This window comes from Ctenocephalides felis, unplaced genomic scaffold (genome assembly GCF_003426905.1).
Source record: "Ctenocephalides felis isolate EL2017-DRISC unplaced genomic scaffold, ASM342690v1 CF-g0.4_SCAFFOLD_03570, whole genome shotgun sequence".
NCBI lineage: Eukaryota > Metazoa > Arthropoda > Insecta > Siphonaptera > Pulicidae > Ctenocephalides > Ctenocephalides felis.
Window position 1 is genome coordinate 8,794,682 of NW_020539724.1, and position 22,245 is coordinate 8,816,926.

The 22,245-nt window shown below is 33.8% G+C and overlaps 1 protein-coding gene across 1 annotated transcript; it reads right to left on the reverse strand.

The window, feature by feature from the left end:
* Nucleotides 1-333: 333 nt before the first annotated feature.
* Nucleotides 334-10,367, reverse strand: LOC113383173 (protein KIAA0100). The gene is made up of 41 exons (XM_026621420.1): nucleotides 10,303-10,367; nucleotides 10,112-10,235; nucleotides 9,686-9,973; nucleotides 9,468-9,626; nucleotides 9,288-9,407; nucleotides 9,027-9,203; nucleotides 8,879-8,968; nucleotides 8,666-8,815; nucleotides 8,169-8,586; nucleotides 7,964-8,104; nucleotides 7,536-7,674; nucleotides 7,317-7,462; nucleotides 7,108-7,247; nucleotides 6,692-7,028; nucleotides 6,445-6,628; nucleotides 6,205-6,373; nucleotides 6,022-6,144; nucleotides 5,805-5,953; nucleotides 5,642-5,737; nucleotides 5,400-5,572; nucleotides 5,175-5,339; nucleotides 4,893-5,093; nucleotides 4,629-4,822; nucleotides 4,440-4,567; nucleotides 4,219-4,366; nucleotides 4,064-4,136; nucleotides 3,827-3,975; nucleotides 3,536-3,754; nucleotides 3,343-3,474; nucleotides 3,058-3,268; nucleotides 2,775-2,984; nucleotides 2,543-2,706; nucleotides 2,279-2,476; nucleotides 2,059-2,211; nucleotides 1,873-1,995; nucleotides 1,556-1,785; nucleotides 1,249-1,490; nucleotides 927-1,180; nucleotides 646-858; nucleotides 476-580; nucleotides 334-398 (listed from the first exon to the last, which is right to left on the reverse strand). Exons 1-41 carry the CDS (start codon nucleotides 10,365-10,367, stop codon nucleotides 345-347), a joined length of 6,954 nt encoding a protein of 2,317 aa, XP_026477205.1. The 3' UTR covers nucleotides 334-344.
* Between the last annotated feature and the right edge of the window lie 11,878 nt (nucleotides 10,368-22,245).

Genomic DNA, 22,245 nt, shown 5'->3' on the forward strand with positions numbered 1-22,245 from the left:
ATTGAATAATTGTACTGTAATAAATAATATATTTAGTTATTGAAAATAATAATCCATTCATTCATTTACTTATACTCACATTTTATTTACACCCATTAAAAGGTTTAAATAAATATTTAGTTTTTACTAAATACAAAATACTCTCTTCTCTGCACAAAATAAGCAAATAACAATACCTTTAATTCAAATATTTTATAGATTTTTTTTAAACTTATATAACAAGAATAATAATTTATAATTTATAAAAATACTGTTATGCTCATTTAAATCATTATAATCATTTATATTAAAATTAAAATTTCAATCTTATAATAATTTAAAATGAATATATAGGAATACTACCGTTATTTAGATGACTTGAAAACTCCTTTCTTAGAATGCTTTATATCTGCAGATAACTGAAATATAAATTAATAATTATGAGTTGCTTGATTATCAAAATACAATCTAAAATATTCTATTTAATTATACTAACCACACGTCTTGAACCAAATAACATCTTAGCTTTATCTTCCTCTTGTGGAGATGCTCCTTCATCAGTTATTTTACTCCGATGAATTTGAAGCTTTTGTTTTATAGCCTAAAACAATATTTAAATAAGTATTATAATTAAAAAAAGTAAGAAAAAAAATGATTCAACCATACTTGTGATAGTATAACTCTTCGACTATCTGATTTCATTGCAAGCAACAAATCTAACCATGTCCATGTTACATTATGATATTCGATAGTAGGAATAACTAGGGAGAAATTTTTAATGTCTTCAATATTCTTCTCTTTGTTTCCCTTGTAGCTCACACGTACTGGCACTTCTGGTATTTTAATATATATAAATAACTTATTCTTCTCAGCTCTTTCCTGAATGTAAAAATTTCATAGTAATTAATAAAACATTCTATTGTTTCATACCAATTGTTAAAAAATACCTTCATTTTTTCGACGTCATCCTTTTGATCAATTTTTATATAGAAATTAGTATCTTTACCGCCCTTTTTAGATCGATTTTTCTTCGATAATGGCGCACTTGATGTGGAAGCAGAACTGGAACGTCCGGAGAACCCACCACCTCCCAAACTTTGTGTTTCATACATTTCTTCAGATGCTTCGCCATCTATTTGATCAGGATCACGTTCAGGAAAACAGAATTTCAGCATAGTATTGTAAAATTTCTTTGTTAAGCCTGTAAAGGGAAAAGATATACTATTTTGACTTATTGATTAATTAAATTAATCTAAGTAATTATTTTACCTATTGTTATGGGAACAACGTTTATCTCAAAATGTTCTTTCACTGAAATGCCTCCAACTGGTGGCCGTTCCCGACAGAAGACTCTTAGAACTCTTTTTCTATCAACTGGCATATGACTTTGAATTTCAGTAGGACACAAGACTTCTCTATAAATTTCATTTGGTAGCAAATTCGTCATTCGAACATATCCCAATTCTAGGAGATGTTCTACGGAGTCATTGCTTTTAGAATTCTTCGTATAACTATAAACATTTTAAAGACACGGCATTATTCTAAAGTTATTTATATGATAAATAAATTTACTCACAGAAAGTTACTCAGTACGAGATCAGCAATACCAAGTTGTCCATCGGCGTCCGTTAAGCGCCATTGCGCGTGTTTAAAACAAATTTCATTAGCTCGAACTGTAGTAACAGGTTTATCTGTTTTCATTGTTGCCATTTTATTAGTGGCAGAAATTTGGGATTCTTTGTAACAAGACAACATCATATCAAGTTCCTCGCTTTGCGCAGTTAATTGCTCCTTACATTCATAAACCTAAGACAAATAATATAATCTTATAATTAATAATATATTTTGGTTGTATAAGCGTTTATAACTTTAAAATTTTAATTATTTGTTAACCTGCATTTCCAAATTTTTAATTTCTTCAATGAGTTCTTCGTCGTTAGGAACTTCTTGCAGCGCCCTATGTACCAAGTACGTATCTTTTTCTAATCGTCTCAGTTTTGATACTAAACTACGGACCTAGTAAAAGGTAAAATATAAATACTAAATTATAAAATATAGATAGATATCAATGAATTTTACTTGATTCTGTAAGTGTTGAATAGGACGTCTTTGATCCTCTACTCGATGAAGTTGCAATTGGAATCTCATCCTGGCCAATCTTTCTAAGGCCTGTTTTCGTTGAGGTTCCACATATAAAAGCAAATTATTCACAACGTCCAAAATCATAGCGTACTAAAATCCAAAATTAATTAGAAGACTTTGTTTTTCAATTTAAACTCGGTAAATAAATATTATTTACCTGCAGTGAATTAGTGCAAACATCTAGATCATGATGCATGAGCGTAAATGCATCAACAGCTTGTTCTTTTTTCTCCCAAGGACCACCTTCTTCTTGGGGAACTGGCGGTACTTGCTGCAAACTAGCAGGGTCAATGCTGGTATCACCATAACCGACGTAAAAGAACTCGCAACGGCACCGTGATACTATTCTTTGAAGCTGTAACAAAAGAATAATAATTAATATATGGAAAATGATAAATGTCAGTCATATTAGTTAAGAAACCTGTATAGTTTCGCCTAAACCGCCGCCAGTTGCTCCAACAGTTTGACTAACCACGCCTCCAACTGACTGACCACTTCCGACCAAATCTGGAACATCTGGTATTTCCCTCGAATCTTTCGGTTCTTTTTCTTCAATATTCTCCTTCTCCAACCACATTATTTTTTCTACAAAAATTAAGTAAATACAGCTTCCCCAATTAATTTATTATTATTATTATTTATTATTGTTTTACCATAAAGGGAATCACTTTCTCCTGCGCTGACTGTAGCATAGTACTGCATGCATTCAAGAGAACCAACCCAAGTAGTTTTGGGAACCAAACTTCTATCCCTCCAAACTGGTTGATGAACCCGTTGCAGTATTTCCGCTTTGGCAGCGCTCAGTATTATGTAGCCTTGAGTTTCACAGCCTTTGAGCAAAACTTGAGAATTTACCAAAGCAACTATAATAATGTAAAATATTAAATAAAAAAATATATATTACTATTAGTGCTGATGGATAATGTAAATGCTTACTAAGCCAATTATTGTGAACAACATCATCATTCTGACATGCCTGAAGACCTTGCAGTTGCTGATCCTTGCTGATTTGCGCTGATAAATCATCACTAAAAACTAATGCTTTATTTTCAGCTTCTGCTATTAATTGTTGTAACATGGCAGCTGCATGTCCAGATTGAACTTTACTTAGCGGGGATGGGGTTGCAGTTGAGGCACTTTGTGTTACCTAATCAAAATTGAACATTTAAAATATTATTAAAATAAAAATAGTATGCTATATTAAATGAAAGTCAATTATACCTGTAATGCTGGTGTTGGCGGTACAGGAGTAGATGCAACATCATTGGGTCTTCTAGATTTTAATGGTGTAGTTGAATTATTATCATTTCTAAAACCTTTCAAAGCTTCAGTCGAAAGATTTTTTTTCAATTGCTAAAGATATTAAAAATTTAATGTTAAACGAGAAATAAGGATCACAATATTCAATATTTACCTTATTTTTCATAAACGTATCAAATAACGCAAAAGCAACGTCTCTATTGCTTTTTGTCCAAGCTCCTTTCAAATCTCGAACAACTAACTGATGTGTAGGAGTATTTATATCACGATTGGCCTGATTGCCTTCATGCCAACCTCTTACTGGTGCTCTCCCATAGGACACTGAATCCACGCTCAAACAAAAACATTTTTCTACTGGTAGATTGTCCATAGACTAAGAATAAAAGGTAAAATATTGGTTATTTTGAATTATACATCAATACTCATATTGCATTTAAGACAGTACTTCTCTAATATCATTAATATCCTCCTGCAGAGCACTTTTCAACCAAATATCTGTTTTGTCCAGCTGCGAAGTCATGTACATTATTGACCATTCAGCTCTTGGACGGTGGCGTAAACCATCGTTTATTGGGTGCAAAGATAAATTATGTTCTACAAATAATAATAACTTAAAAATCAAGTTCAGAAGCCATATAATATTGTACATAAATATAAATAAAAATATTATGAATTATCTCACCAGAACTTGAAGATATCTTCTGACCATCTAATTGAAATCCGCGCTGTTTTGCAAATGACATCCAATAACAAACCTATCAAACCAATTGTTTATTATTAAATCTATAGAAAGAATAAACATTGGATAATAGATACTGGTCATAATTTTATAAGTACCTGAAATTTGTGTAAACTAAAAATTAGATGAGCAGTCTTATAATGTCTGCTCAGTTGCGCTCTTCGAGGTCGTACGTTTTTGAAGACTGTTCCTCGCCTGGTCGGTCGTGTTACTCCAGATAATATAAGCTTAAGGCTTTCAAACCATCTATATAAAATTCATAAAAGTATTTTTATTAATTATGTTTTGACGAGTAGTTACTATATTGTTTTTCAATTACCGCAATGTGCTTCCGAAAAGAACTAGAATCGGATAATCTCCTTCGGTTTTCGGCATAACGTCTTTGGTTTCAAATGATATATTAATATTCACATTTTGTGAACGAAAAGCCCTGAATGAATCATGTTCCTGTAATAAAAAATTAACGCTAAAGAAAAGAAATATAGAAATAAATTTAATCTAAAATTACCTGGTTGATGGAATATTCCGGTACTTTATCCGGGGCGCAAGGTATCACCGAATGATGATCATTAGGATTTGCTAAACAAATCCATTGTAATTTGATAGTTAATTTTAAATGTGGTATTTTTAATAATTGACAGTCGTCATACTTTGATGCTGTTCTTACGTATACATTGAAATTTCCTTTGAACACAATTTTGGCTGAAATAAAGAAATAATTAGCAGCAATTTAAATTTCAAAATCAACATCTTTAAAGCTTTAAGCACAAACCATTTGTCCAATCCATTGCTACATCCGACCAAGATAATTCCATTTCTTCAGTTGTATTGTAAGGGTCTAAGGACGCATGCAGGAGCACAGTTAATTGTTTGACCCACATTGTTAGTCTGCCATGGAATAATAATCTCATTTTATCCCAAAACGGTAAAGTTGGCGACGGATCCCTGGATGGTGATGATATTTTTTCGAAACCTATTAAAAATGAAATACAAACTAGGTGTTAGTGAGAAGTTGAAAAGATTTATTCAAAATATTATAAAAAGTCGTACTTACTGAGATTACATTGGGCCATAACAGGTTCCCAACAAGGTCCAAAAGCGTAACTCCACCGATCGACTTCACAATTGAAATCATGATAGAACTTTAACGTCGTCATACCTCGCTCAATCGTTTGTTGACCCCATGGTTCACCCAAATCAATAACCACATCTCGTTTAGCTAAAAAATACAATTTTATTAATTTTAGTACACTTTGTACCTACAAATTATATTGTCTACCTCTTCTTGGCGCTTCTTGTTCTGCACCAACTAAAAGTCCAAATAAAGTGAGGTTCCTGATGTCCAACATTGGCTGTGGATAATCTCGTAATAAAAATTTCCATTCCACGCAACTGACTACTACAGATCTGCACCAGAGCGTTGTAAATACAATACCTTCTTCAGGCCATGGACTAAAAAATAATAAACATCAAAGTATTAAATTTGAATAAAAAGTGCAACCATTTTATGCAGAAACCAACCTATCAGGATCGATGCTTCTCATCACTTTTGTACAATTTTCGGTGCCGTGTATTGAAGGATCAGCCAAAGCTATAATCTCAAGCTCATTTAAACACCTATAAATAAATATAAATAACAAAATATAATATTTTATAATTATAAATAAAAATATGTGTAAATTACCAAGCAAAAAGTCTTGTTCGCGTCGGTCCAGAGCTACAAAGTCGCGATCTTTGCACATAAATTTCTGCATTCTTTTTACATAAATTTGTATATAATTCTTCAACTTTTCCAGCTGCCAGCAGAGGATGCGTTTTACACAATTCAGCAACCTTCATAATGATAATATGCTAATAGTTGCTGTACATGATAATTATAATATAAGTATATATAAACTTACTTTAGCATCTAACATTTTTTGCCTTTTCAAACTTTCTTTATATTCGTCTTCTAAAAGTTCATAATTATCCCTCAATTTAACTTCGAATGGATCATCACTCATTTCAAATAAAAATTCTTTGACCTACAATAAATCAATTGATTATAAAATTGATAATTGGAATAAAATATTCTTTATCATTACCGTAATTACTAAATCGCTAGGAAGCGGTGAGTCTATTGTAAAAGGTTTCTTTTGCCGTCCATGAATTATTTTTAACCATTTAAATAAAGAAATAAATTCATTGTGGATCGCATCTGCATACTGATGCTCGTAAGGAAAAACTGCTCTTAAACATTGTATAGTGACGCCCCTAAATAAAAAAATATGTTAACCATAAGGCTTTATTATAAATGAACAAATATTATTATTAGAAAAACGTACCAAATTTTATTTTTTGCTAGCACAAAATCTTCATTAACATTCCGTTCCTGAACAACTTTTTCATTGGTCGCCAATCGAGCCATTTGGAAACCTTGTATGGTAAAAATATCAGCTCCATCAATGTATATCACAATACAACTAACAGATATAGATAAATCCTCGGACGTTGTAATATTAATTTCATCTGAACAAATTACATACCATAATTAATTGTTCTAGAAGCTATTACAGTAAATAAAAAATTTACCTGCACAAATATTCATAAGATGTTGTTCAGAAATAAAAATTTCCAAGCTAATATCACCCTTTAAGTTAACATTAATAGACCATTTGGTTTTAGGTTTGCTCGGTTGTTTTTGTTCATTTTCAGTATTTTCTAAGATTTCTCCTTCGTCTATTTGCGATCGTCTAGTTTTAATACCAGTTTGAAATTGTTTGATATCTTTGTGCAACTCTATGAAATGTAAATGTAAGTTTGCACTCCAGTTCATATGCACTTCTTCTAATAATTGTATAGTCAATTCAGATAATTTGGAAGTACGCTTTAGGTCTATACGGGCTGTTTTGATATAACCAAAAAAATCCTAAAGAATAATGTATAGAAGTAATATTTAAATAAACCTTGACAAATAAAAAATATATAAATTTGTAAGTTTTTTTTACATCTATTTCATCAGCTCTAGGGCACAGAAAATGTTTACGGATTTCCATTACTGTACAGAATTTCAACCCATGTATATTCAAAGTACATTTATTAAAGCAGTTATCAACCATCATCGACTCTAACCGCATCATTGAACATACTAAAAGTAAATTAAATATTTTATGAGCAAGTTCAAGTTTAGTATAAAAATAATTATAAATGTACTTACAATTATTTTCTGTTATGAAGAATGTGTTTAAATTTGTAAAAGAAATATTCAACATCATGTTTTGGGTTAAAGATAAAGAGCTTTTGGGTGCTTTTAATTCTTTCATAGTTGTTGATGTAGATTTTTTACTATATTCTTGAACACATCTAGAACAATATGGAAGCTCTTATTTTTATCAGATGATGATATACCGAATGTGAAATCTTCTAAATGCTATACCTGGAGGCTTGGATGAGTGTTAAAGATAATTGTGGGCTCCATTCTGTTCTGATTGTATCTAACATTGCTTCCATTTTACAACCAGACTTTCCATGACTGCAAAGTTTCACTAAAGCCATTCCCAAATAAACGGAAGTGCCTAAAAATTTTTAAATATTTCAATACGTTTTTATTTATTTATTCATAAGTACAAATATAATTGTAGACTCTAATTTAAGTCTCATGGCTAAAATTCATAATAAAGTGATAGTAAAAAAGTGGCTTCCACTGAAATATAAATTCTATCAACATAGAAAAGTAACATACATATAAAAAGTTTCAGTCTGTAAATATAAATGTATTAGATTCATTCAGTTAGTTCTGTTGATGAATAATAAGGTAGGGTTTATTCTTATAATTAATAAAGTAAATAAAAATTATATTCTTACCCCATATGTGATATTTCTTCATTTGCAATAAATCATTTGAATTAGTAGAAACTTTTAACCATAATGACTCCAGTAAAAGTTCTGTTGACCAGTGTCGTTTTCCAAGTAACATGTGCAGTATTTTATTTGATAGTTTGATATCTAAATAAAAGTAGTTTAATGTAATATTTTCAATTATATATAATAAAACAAACTATAGCAATACCCCGAGTTTCTGGTAATTGATCCAAAATTAATTTTGAATGTGAAAATCCTAGTGACATACTCTGATCATACATTTTAATCATTGCACATACATTCCACAATTCTACAATACTTCCATTTATAATAAATTTGCTGAATATAGTTTCTAGCCATCGATTTTTCTTTTCATCAACTACTACATTAGAAGCCATTTTACAAAATCTAGGTTCGTTTTCATTGGCATGTTCACTGGTTTTGTTATAACTATTAGCCCTTCGTAAATTATTGTAGTACTCTTTGGATAAAGCAACGTTGATCAAATCCGATGCTTTGTTATGAAGGAAATTTGTGCTAATCCATGTATGTATATATCTGTGATTGTAGAATAAATGTAAGGTATGAAGTTTCACTGACAAATTGACCATGTTGTTGTCTTCCAACTGAAACAATTATTAGAAATATTTGAAATCTTTAAGATATAAATATCTGAATATGTTTATGCTATGTTATGATGTTTACCTTTGCGTCTATAGAAAATTTCCTCAACAAAACCAACCTTTCCTGAAGAGAATGAATTTCAAATTCTTCTATTCCACAATACATTTGGGCTAACGATACAGAAGGAGGAGTAAAATCTGGTATTAAACTAGGTGTGAACCAAGTATTTAACTAAAATAATTTGTTTTTGTTACAATTATAAACCTCAAGTTTAATATACAATTTATTCTTTACCTTCAAACATTGCAATAGGGCACTAAACTCTTTCCTAGAATTATCTCTCATTCCAGTTAGAGTTGTATCATCAATTTGAAGATCAAATTTCTAAAACCAATTAATTAATAAGTTTCTATACAGTATAAAGAATTAATTTAGCAAATACCTTTGGTATTATCGGTGTTATTCTTAACAAAATATCATCAGCACTTTCCTTATTTAATGCTATTGATTCAAATTGATTTTCATTCTGGTATTTATTTACATTTTTGCTTTCTGTTAAAAAGCTATACAATCCTTCATGCACAGTAAATTTTGTGTGCTTCATTGTTATATTTAATTTCTGGAATTTAATTTTTTTTATTATAAAATCACTAGTAACAGTAGTTTTATTATCACAATAAAATTTTGTTAATAAATCTTTTACCTCTACAGAAATAGGACCTTGTGCAATCAACATTGCCTCCAAACTAATTGCAAAGGATAATTCAACTAAACAAGGCTCACTATCTAATAAACCTTTTGGGGTATGGTGTAGCATTTTAGCCTAAAAAAGTTATAAATTTCCTATATGATTTCTGTAGCATATTAAATGTTAAATTATTACCTCTGCTTCCCCAAGTGTAACATTAACCAAAAGTGATTTGGCACTATTGACAATACTGCCATCAAGATGAATATCACGTGCAGTAGCATGAAGTAACCATCCTGGGGTTTTAGATCGCAATAGAACTACAGATATATTATAAACATGGACAGCCATAAACTAAAACATCAATATAATATAAATACAATATTCTATAAGTCGAAAAACAATAGTATTACCTGTGCAAATGTGTTAATAATTCTCGGTACTTCAATTTCCCTAAAATCCAATACTTTATTTTGAGAAAGACTTGGAAATTCATCATGATTTCTGCTATTAGATGTTTCATTGTGCCAGCTGTTGGATCTGGAAATTCTTTTAATTAAACTAGATTTTGGTCCTGAAGAATGTGGTCGTCTGGCTTCACCAATATCTTTTTTAATACGTACATCCCGAATTTCAATTGAAACTAATTTTGTTACATCAGAATTGAATAGACTACTCCGAACACTGACTTCTTCAATGTTCTGCAAACCGTTGCAATAGTTAATGTCACATTCAGCTTACAATATCATATTTATGCAGTGCAAAAGAATCATGAAAATATAAGCATATTAAAATAAAATATTCTATCACTAAAGTGTTAAAATTGATTTTTAACTCACCACACTGAAACCATTCTTATATATAACAACATCTCGTAGTGAACATGGTAGACATAATCGACCAATTCGAACTGTTGTGTGGTATTTTCTTTTAAAATGAAAAGCAAAACATAAAGGCAATGCCCTAAAATAATTAAAACAACACAATAAAATTTGGAATTTATATGGTTGATCAAAGTATTTTCACTTGCCATCTGAAGCCAGCAAATATTAAAATTAATATAGACACTAATATTATGATTTCATAAATCATCATTTTATTGAAGAAGACCAAAAAGGACTATTTTATTTTTATATTATTTGCAAACGTCATAATAATATTTTTCTAAACAGCTGTGTTTTGAAAGAATTATTTGTTCGAAGATCATTGCACAAATATATAATATAACCTATAAACAGAAACGTCATTGGAAACGATTCTTCTGCCATCTAGCGTAAATATAGAGAGTGCAATGACAGCTGTCAATATTTGTCTAAGGTTGCCATCCTGCTGTCCAGAACAAGTTAAAAGGTTTTGAACATGGGTAAAAGAAGTATATATGAGTGGTTCTAAAAAGGTGCAGGTAAAGGTCTCACAATGGTTCTAAAATGGTGCAGGTAAAACCATATTTCAGCTAACACAATATATTTTTATCATTTTTAATATTTTTATGCTATAATGCATATTTATTTTCAAACATATTATGTCATAGTTATAATACTGTTTAGAATTTTCTATATATTGTATTTTTATATTTTTTTGTTTAATATCAAATAAATATATAAATATAAAAGTATATAAATATAAGAGTTAAACTGGGAATCGATCAGATACCTATTTATTTATAATTTTCATAAAATTTTCAAAATGAGATTAAATAAAAAGCAAAACCTATTAATTATATATTAGATCAAAATTATGATATAAAAATGCTGATAATTGTCAAATATATATATATATATATATATATATATATATCGAATATATATATATCTTATATATAAAAATGGAGCTCTCTTTCAAATGTCCGAATAAAACCCGAAAACGGCTGAATCGATTTGGCCAGTCTTAGTCTTGAAAAATTCGTGCCAATCCAGAGAAAGTCCAAAAGGTGAGAAATTATTTCAAATCCGCGTAGAAACTTTTTATTTTTAATTTGAAAATTTTTGTAGAAGCGTAATCTAAATAAAACAATGGAAGGTTGCTAATCCGTGAAATGTCAAACATTTTTGACAGACGATGTTCAATTACGTTCAATAGGATATTTTACGTGAATATTATTTAATTATAGTTAAATTGTAGTAAGTAGCTTTGTTTGTAGTTTTATTTATATATAAAAACTAGTGATGTGCCGACTCGAAAAATTCCCGATTCGAATGATTCGAATCAGAAAAAAACCTGATTCGAATCATGATTCGAATCAACTCGAATCAAGTATATATATGGACAAAAAAAAATCATGGATGTATTAATTTAGTAAAAGTGATCCAAATTTATAATCAAAATTGTCAGTTCAACCAATATAACCGACAAAGTAGAAATTGTAATCATAAATTACTATCAAAAAGTATATTTTGAAAATTATTAAAAATGATATAATTTTGAAGACGGCTGAAACATATCTTCAAATTAATTTACCATAATAGATTACCAAACAATTGTGCATCACTAAAGTATATAAAATAATATTTGGAATCATGGGTCGATTGTTTATTTTACTATGTAATCAGTAAAGGATCGCATATAAACTGAGAGCTGAAAGTTAATTTAATTAATGTGAATTTGCCATTACTTACATAATTAGAAGTTAACATATTATTTACTGACTTTCTGGTGTTTAGTAATTGTTTCAAAAGAGAATTATATTGAAAGATTCCCGAAACTCGTTTCATAATTTCGAGTGGTTTATTCTGATAACATTTAAGATCTAAAACACTTAATTATTATCAAAATTGGGTATTGATATTTCACGAACAAAATCGCTCTCAGCTCTTCGTAAAATAAATAAACACGCAAGAACGACGACGCATTGTATCGCCCATACGGTTAACTCATATCGCTTGAACTCATATCGCTCGAACGGCTTGAAGTCGGGATGATTCGAATCAGAATTCGGAATAACTCATAACGCCGCTTGATTCGGTTTGGCTCATAAGTCGGAACAACTCATATCGCTGCTTGATTCGGTTTGTGTCATGAAGTCGAAACAACTCATATCGCCGCTTGATTCGAGTTGGCTCATATGAAGTCGGAACAACTCATATCGCCGCTTGATTCGGTTTGACTCATGAAGTCGGAATAACTCATATCGCCGCTTGATTCGGTTTGAGCCGTATGAAGTCGAATGATATAGCTAGTCGATGAATGCGGTTAAAGTCATATAAAGACGATTGGAGTCTGCCGATACATTTAAGCATATTAAAGTCGGGTGGCTCGCATGATTTAATTCATTATTTATTTTTTATATTTATGATATTTATTTTTTATATTATTATAATATTGAATTAAATTAAAACATTTTTTTTATATTTATATTTATGAAAAATTTTATATTTATGAAAAATTCGTGTTAATACATATTTTATCACAGTAAATATTTCGCGGCTTGATACGAGTTGATTCGAATCAAGTAAAATCTGATTCGAATCAAGTCGTTAAAGGCTTGATTCGAATGATTCGAATCACTTGATTCGACTTGGCACATCACTAATAAAAACGTTAGTAAACGGGCCGCAAGTGTTACTAGAGACTCAAAATATAAACTTTTTTGATATGTTAATATGAAAATGCATTTTTGGCATATTTTTCTCAAACACGGTGCTCTGAAAGATCTTATTTGTATAATTATATGCTCATTGGTATTTATAAAACATTTTCTAGGTTGTTATATTATTTTTTATTTATGTTATTTAAATTCAGAACCTAAATTTGGTATTGACCAAATGAACCTTTTGTCGAATAACATTTTTCCAGTTATAATTTTCCAGAATTTATCGCAGAATAGATAGTAATATATGAAGGTCCGGGGTTAAAAAGGCCAACCACCGATTTGTCAAAAATCAGTAAAGTTAAGCATTGTTTAACAACAATATTTGAAAGTAGAGGAAAAAAGATTTATAGCCAGCTACAAGCTTGATTTGAAAACGGTAATCTTTTCCAGTTATAATTTCCCAGAATTTATCGCAGAATAGATAGTAATATATGAAGGCCCGGAGTTAAAAAGGCCAACCACAGATTTGTCAAAAATCAGTAAAGTTAAGCATTATTTAACAACAATATTTGAAAGTAGAGGAAAAAAGATTTATAGCCAGCTACAAGCTTGATTTGAAAACGGTAATCTTTTCCAGTTATAATTTCCCAGAATTTATCGCAGAATAGATAGTAATATATGAAGGTCCGGGGTTAAAAAGGCCAACCACCGATTTGTCAAAAATCAGTAAAGTTTAGCATTGTTTAACAACAATATTTGAAAGTAGAGGAAAAAAGATTTATAGCCAGCTACAAGCTTGATTTGAAAACGGTAATCTTTGAAATGGGGGAGATAAACGGTAATCTTTGAGAATACATAATAAAAGTATTTTCTTCCGTTGGTAGTTTTTAAGCATTAGTTAAAAATGTAATTATTTTGTAAAATACCTTTAAAACTATAATAAGGCTTTAAATCTTTTTGCCACCTGCCAGTTTCGAGTTTGCCGGGTCAGCTAGTATATATATATATATATATATATATATGTATATATATATATATATTCTTATATATAAAAATGGAGCTCTCTTTCAAATGTCCGAATAAAACTCGAAAACGGCTGAATCGATTTGGCCAGTCTTAGTCTTAAAAAATTCGTGCCAATCGAGAGAAAGTCCAAAAGGTGAGAAATTATTTCAAATCCGCGTAGAAACTTTACATTTTTAATTTGAAAATTTTTGTTGAAGCGTAATTTAAATAAAACAATTGCCGGTGGCAATTTCGTGAAATGTCAAACGCTTTTGACAGATGATGTTCAATTACGTTTAATAGGATGTTTTACGCAAATATTATTTAATTATGATAAATTTGTAGTAAGTAGTTTTGTTTGTAGTTTTATTTATATACAAAAAAGTTAGTAAACGGGCAGCAAGTGTTACTAGAGACTCAAAATATCAACTTTTTTGAAATGTTAATATGAAAATGCACTGGTTATAGAACTGGTTAATATGAAAATGCACAGGTTATAGAACATATAGGAGTTCTGATGCTGTTCGAACAATAAAAAAAAATATATAGACTTTGGATTATCCGGAATTCGGATTATCCGGACTTCGGATTATCCGGACTTCGGATTATCCGGACTTCGGTTTATCCGGAATTCGGATTATCCGGAATTCGGATTATCCGGAATTCGGATTATCCGGAATTCGGATTATCCGGAATTCGGATTATCCGGACTTCGGATTATCCGGACTTCGGATTATCCGGAATTCGGATTATCCGGAATTCGGATTATCCGGAATTCGGTTTATCCGGAATTCGGATTATCCGGAATTCGGATTATCCGGAATTCGGATTATCCGGAATTCGGATTATCCGGAATTCGGATTATCCGGAATTCGGATTATCCGGAATTCGGATTATCCGGAATTCGGATTATCCGGAATTCGGATTATCCGGAATTCGGATTATCCGGAATTCGGATTATCCGGAATTCGGATTATCCGGAATTCGGATTATCCGGAATTCGGATTATCCGGAATTCGGATTATCCGGAATTCGGATTATCCGGAATTCGGATTATCCGGAATTCGGATTATCCGGAATTCGGATTATCCGGAATTCGGATTATCCGGAATTCGGATTATCCGGAATTCGGATTATCCGGAATTCGGATTATCCGGAATTCGGTTTATCCGGAATTCGGTTTATCCGGAATTCGGTTTATCCGGAATTCGGTTTATCCGGAATTCGGATTATCCGGAATTCGGATTATCCGGAATTCGGATTATCCGGAATTCGGATTATCCGGAATTCGGATTATCCGGAATTCGGATTATCCGGAATTCGGATTATCCGGAATTCGGATTATCCGGAATTCGGATTATCCGGAATTCGGATTATCCGGAATTCGGATTATCCGGAATTCGGATTATCCGGAATTCGGATTATCCGGAATTCGGATTATCCGGAATTCGGTTTATCCGGAATTCGGTTTATCCGGAATTCGGTTTATCCGGAATTCGGTTTATCCGGAATTCGGTTTATCCGGAATTCGGTTTATCCGGAATTCGGTTTATCCGGAATTCGGTTTATCCGGAATTCGGATGATCCGGAATTCGGATTATCCGGAATTCGGATTATCCGGAATTCGGATGATCCGGAATTCGGATGATCCGGAATTCGGATTATCCGGAATTCGGATTATCCGGAATTCGGATTATCCGGAATTCGGATTATCCGGAATTCGGATTATCCGGAATTCGGATTATCCGGAATTCGGATTATCCGGAATTCGGATTATCCGGAATTCGGATTATCCGGAATTCGGATTATCCGGAATTCGGATTATCCGGAATTCGGTTTATCCGGAATTCGGTTTATCCGGAATTCGGTTTATCCGGAATTCGGATTATCCGGAATTCGGTTTATCCGGAATTCGGATTATCCGGAATTCGGATTATCCGGAATTCGGTTTATCCGGAATTCGGATTATCCGGAATTCGGTTTATCCGGAATTCGGTTTATCCGGAATTCGGATTATCCGGAATTCGGATTATCCGGAATTCGGATTATCCGGAATTCGGATTATCCGGAATTCGGATTATCCGGAATTCGGATTATCCGGAATTCGGTTTATCCGGAATTCGGTTTATCCGGAATTCGGTTTATCCGGAATTCGGTTTATCCGGAATTCGGTTTATCCGGAATTCGGTTTATCCGGAATTCGGATTATCCGGAATTCGGATTATCCGGAATTCGGATTATCCGGAATTCGGATTATCCGGAATTCGGATTATCCGGAATTCGGATTATCCGGAATTCGGATTATCCGGAATTCGGATTATCCGGAATTCGGATTATCCGGAATTCGGATTATCCGGAATTCGGATTATCCGGAATTCGGATTATCCGGAATTCGGATTATCCGGAATTCGGATTATCCGGAATTCGGATTATCCGGAATTCGGATTATCCGGAATTCGGATTATCCGGAATTCGGATTATCCGGAATTCGGATTATCCGGAATTCGGATTATCCGGAATTCGGATTATCCGGAATTCGGATTATCCGGAATTCGGATTATCCGGAATTCGGATTATCCGGAATTCGGATTATCCGGAATTCGGATTATCCGGAATTCGGATTATCCGGAATTCGGATTATCCGGAATTCGGATTATCCGGAATTCGGATTATCCGGAATTCGGATTATCCGGAATTCGGATTATCCGGAATTCGGATTATCCGGAATTCGGATTATCCGGAATTCGGATTATCCGGAATTCGGATTATCCGGAATTCGGATTATCCGGAATTCGGATTATCCGGAATTCGGATTATCCGGAATTCGGATTATCCGGAATTCGGATTATCCGGAATTCGGATTATCCGGAATTCGGATTATCCGGAATTCGGATTATCCGGAATTCGGATTATCCGGAATTCGGATTATCCGGAATTCGGATTATCCGGAATTCGGATTATCCGGAATTCGGATTATCCGGAATTCGGATTATCCGGAATTCGGATTATCCGGAATTCGGATTATCCGGAATTCGGATTATCCGGAATTCGGATTATCCGGAATTCGGATTATCCGGAATTCGGATTATCCGGAATTCGGATTATCCGGAATTCGGATTATCCGGAATTCGGATTATCCGGAATTCGGATTATCCGGAATTCGGATTATCCGGAATTCGGATTATCCGGAATTCGGATTATCCGGAATTCGGATTATCCGGAATTCGGATTATCCGGAATTCGGATTATCCGGAATTCGGATTATCCGGAATTCGGATTATCCGGAATTCGGATTATCCGGAATTCGGATTATCCGGAATTCGGATTATCCGGAATTCGGATTATCCGGAATTCGGATTATCCGGAATTCGGATTATCCGGAATTCGGATTATCCGGAATTCGGATTATCCGGAATTCGGATTATCCGGAATTCGGATTATCCGGAATTCGGATTATCCGGAATTCGGATTATCCGGAATTCGGATTATCCGGAATTCGGATTATCCGGAATTCGGATTATCCGGAATTCGGATTATCCGGAATTCGGATTATCCGGAATTCGGATTATCCGGAATTCGGATTATCCGGAATTCGGATTATCCGGAATTCGGATTATCCGGAATTCGGATTATCCGGAATTCGGATTATCCGGAATTCGGATTATCCGGAATTCGGATTATCCGGAATTCGGATTATCCGGAATTCGGATTATCCGGAATTCGGATTATCCGGAATTCGGATTATCCGGAATTCGGATTATCCGGAATTCGGATTATCCGGAATTCGGATTATCCGGAATTCGGATTATCCGGAATTCGGATTATCCGGAATTCGGATTATCCGGAATTCGGATTATCCGGAATTCGGATTATCCGGAATTCGGATTATCCGGAATTCGGATTATCCGGAATTCGGATTATCCGGAATTCGGATTATCCGGAATTCGGATTATCCGGAATTCGGATTATCCGGAATTCGGATTATCCGGAATTCGGATTATCCGGAATTCGGATTATCCGGAATTCGGATTATCCGGAATTCGGATTATCCGGAATTCGGATTATCCGGAATTCGGATTATCCGGAATTCGGATTATCCGGAATTCGGATTATCCGGAATTCGGATTATCCGGAATTCGGATTATCCGGAATTCGGATTATCCGGAATTCGGATTATCCGGAATTCGGATTATCCGGAATTCGGATTATCCGGAATTCGGATTATCCGGAATTCGGATTATCCGGAATTCGGATTATCCGGAATTCGGATTATCCGGAATTCGGATTATCCGGAATTCGGATTATCCGGAATTCGGATTATCCGGAATTCGGATTATCCGGAATTCGGATTATCCGGAATTCGGATTATCCGGAATTCGGATTATCCGGAATTCGGATTATCCGGAATTCGGATTATCCGGAATTCGGATTATCCGGAATTCGGATTATCCGGAATTCGGATTATCCGGAATTCGGATTATCCGGAATTCGGATTATCCGGAATTCGGATTATCCGGAATTCGGATTATCCGGAATTCGGATTATCCGGAATTCGGATTATCCGGAATTCGGATTATCCGGAATTCGGATTATCCGGAATTCGGATTATCCGGAATTCGGATTATCCGGAATTCGGATTATCCGGAATTCGGATTATCCGGAATTCGGATTATCCGGAATTCGGATTATCCGGAATTCGGATTATCCGGAATTCGGATTATCCGGAATTCGGATTATCCGGAATTCGGATTATCCGGAATTCGGATTATCCGGAATTCGGTTTATCCGGAATTCGGTTATCCGGAATTCGGATTATCCGGAATTCGGTTTATCCGGAATTCGGTTATCCGGAATTCGGATTATCCGGAATTCGGATTATCCGGAATTCGGATTATCCGGAATTCGGATTATCCGGAATTCGGATTATCCGGAATTCGGATTATCCGGAATTCGGATTATCCGGAATTCGGATTATCCGGAATTCGGATTATCCGGAATTCGGATTATCCGGAATTCGGATTATCCGGAATTCGGATTATCCGGAATTCGGATTATCCGGAATTCGGATTATCCGGAATTCGGATTATCCGGAATTCGGATTATCCGGAATTCGGATTATCCGGAATTCGGATTATCCGGAATTCGGATTATCCGGAATTCGGATTATCCGGAATTCGGATTATCCGGAATTCGGATTATCCGGAATTCGGATTATCCGGAATTCGGATTATCCGGAATTCGGATTATCCGGACTTCGGATTATCCGGACTTCGGATTATCCGGAATTCGGATTATCCGGACTTCGGATTATCCGGAATTCGGATTATCCGGAATTCGGATTATCCGGAATTCGGATTATCCGGAATTCGGATTATCCGGAATTCGGATTATCCGGAATTCGGATTATCCGGAATTCGGATTATCCGGAATTCGGATTATCCGGAATTCGGATTATCCGGAATTCGGATTATCCGGAATTCGGATTATCCGGAATTCGGATTATCCGGAATTCGGATTATCCGGAATTCGGATTATCCGGAATTCGGATTATCCGGAATTCGGATTATCCGGAATTCGGATTATCCGGAATTCGGTTTATCCGGAATTCGGTTTATCCGGAATTCGGTTTATCCGGAATTCGGTTTATCCGGAATTCGGTTTATCCGGAATTCGGTTTATCCGGAATTCGGTTTATCCGGAATTCGGTTTATCCGGAATTCGGATTATCCGGAATTCGGATTATCCGGAATTCGGATTATCCGGAATTCGGATTATCCGGAATTCGGATTATCCGGAATTCGGATTATCCGGAATTCGGATTATCCGGAATTCGGATTATCCGGAATTCGGATTATCCGGAATTCGGATTATCCGGAATTCGGATTATCCGGAATTCGGATTATCCGGAAATCGGATTATCCGGAAATCGGATTATCCGGAAATCGGATTATCCGGAATTCGGATTATCCGGAATTCGGATTATCCGGAATTCGGATTATCCGGAATTCGGATTATCCGGAATTCGGATTATCCGGAATTCGGATTATCCGGAATTCGGATTATCCGGAATTCGGATTATCCGGAATTCGGATTATCCGGAATTCGGATTATCCGGAATTCGGATTATATCGATCAAATGGACCTTTTGTCGAATAACATTTTTCCAGTTATAATTTCCCAGAATTTATCGCAGAATAGATAGTAATATATGAAGGTCCGGGGTTAAAAAGGCCAACCACCGATTTGTCAAAAATCAGTAAAGTTAAGCATTGTAAACACTCTAAATCAAATAAAGGACGTACTAGCCTCCTTAGAAGTGCAAGCAGCCTTTTCAACAAATTACCTATCGAAAAAAAAATTGACAAACTTGAATAACTTGAACAAATTTAAAACTGAATTAAATAACTTTAACATATATAAACAAAATTGACCATATTAGTTAAATATGACTTTTATACTTGATTTCTTATATAGATGCAATACTTTAAAATGAAATAATATGTCCATAATCTCTTATACCAGGCACCCCTGCCTGTCTGAGATATGGATATATATGAAATGTTTATATTGCTAGATAAATAAATAAATAATTAAAGAGTATCAGTATTTTGCTCGCACATTAAGAGATCCAAAGTTTCTATAAACCCAGTTACTTAAAGCCTCGTGTAAAATGTAAACCATAATTCTCAGTAAAACAAAAATGATCGTGCATATATATATACATACTGTATATTCATATATCGAATACTTGTTAGTGGATTCAATATCGTACGAGTTAGATTCGGTGGACCACCCATCGCACGGTCTTTTGGCGCCCAGAAATCAGCATCCCGCGGTGAGACCGAGAGTTATATGTGTGAGATATTATTCTGACGAGGAACGGTCACGTTATTATTACTGATGAGCGACGCTTATTAGAAGAAATATCGTCCGTCGAGGATCATCCACGAGAGCACTTCTCTTGGAGTTAAAGACGAGTTAAAACAAGGCTACGTGTGGTGTCTGCAGATGCTAACTCATTAATCATGGGTGGTGGACGAGTTTAATTTTTCTGATGAGTTGGAAGAAATTTGAGTAAATTTTAGGTATTTGTTTAGAGCAATTACACACTTATGCTATTGCTGCAATTTGATATTTCTAGTGCTCTAAGATTTTGAAATTTTACTCTAGAAAAATAATTCTTCAACAAATATAGAAATATAAGGTTTATTATTAACTTTCCGTAGGGTAAGTTATTGTCATCGTCAAAAAATCGAAATTAATTTTTTTTTAATTTTTTCACGTTTTGAAGGTTTCTGAACTTTTTGGCATACCTCAGAAAAAATGGATGTGTGTGTGTATTTATGTATGTATGGATACAATTTATCGTCCACGTTTTCGGGCGCACGGATCAACCGATTTGAATGGTTCAATAAACATTCGATTCCTATTGATAGAGAGATATGCTGATTAGTTTTTGGCAAAGGCAGGTCCAGCCGTTTCGGAGATACGGACCAAAGAATGCAGAAAAGAAAAATTGAGTTTTTGAGAGATAGGAGCATCCGATTTGAATGATCTAAAAAATATTCAATTCGTAATGATGGGGGGAAGGGGTGATTAGTTTTTGACAAAGGCAGGTACAGCGGTTTCGGAGATACAGAGCTGAATGTGCAAAAAAATGGCAGTTTTTGAGAGACCTAAGCGTCCGATTTGAATGATTCAAAGAACTTTCTGCTGGTTGTACAAAAATAATTGCTTTTCGAAAAAAATTTTTTTGTTTTTAAGACTATTATACACATGGTTGTGGGAAATAAGTCAATAAGTTGATTTATATATAAAAATTTTTTATGATGTTACTAGATATGTTTCTACTAATGATCCATGAGTGTTCTACAAATTTTCTGACAAAATTTCTTACAAAACATTTATTGAATTTCAGACAATCTCGCAATCAGCTAAAGTTTGTTCTCCATAAACAAGACAAGGATCCACGTGCAATTTGGAACTCGTTAATTCGACAAGCGTTATTTTATTTCTCGATGTGTGATTCTCATATGTAGTACCTATATAGATATTGGTCCATCGTCCAACGTCCAACATCGTCGAATAAAAATGTTCTCATGGCCTCGAGGCTGAGAAATACTTATAAAATCTTCTCTATATCTCGTATGGTGGTTTTTGTATCGCCAACTTTTTTATGGCGGACGGTTTCGAACCTCATCGGAGCCGAAGTCGTGTCGAATGATTTTTTAATTAATTTATGACGTATTAAATAATGCCGTATAATTCCGTGTGTTCCTTTTTTTATTTTCTTTGCGACTTACAATGCGCACCAGAACGGCGTTGTAATTTTAATTAATTCGAAATTGAAATGTACCTCAAAACTTGGACAATGATAATAGACATATTCGTATCACATATTTAATTTACTAAATTGCAACGCTGGAATCATAGAAGTTT

Coding starts and splice junctions, on each gene's coding strand:
- LOC113383173 (XM_026621420.1), bottom strand. CDS start 10,367: ATGATGATTTATGAAATCATAATATTAGTGTCTATATTAATTTTAATA. Junction 8,587..8,665: donor AATTTTCTATAGACGCAAAG/GTAAACATCATA, acceptor TAATTGTTTCAG/TTGGAAGACAACAACATGGT. Junction 3,475..3,535: donor ATACGTTTATGAAAAATAAG/GTAAATATTGAA, acceptor TAATATCTTTAG/CAATTGAAAAAAAATCTTTC.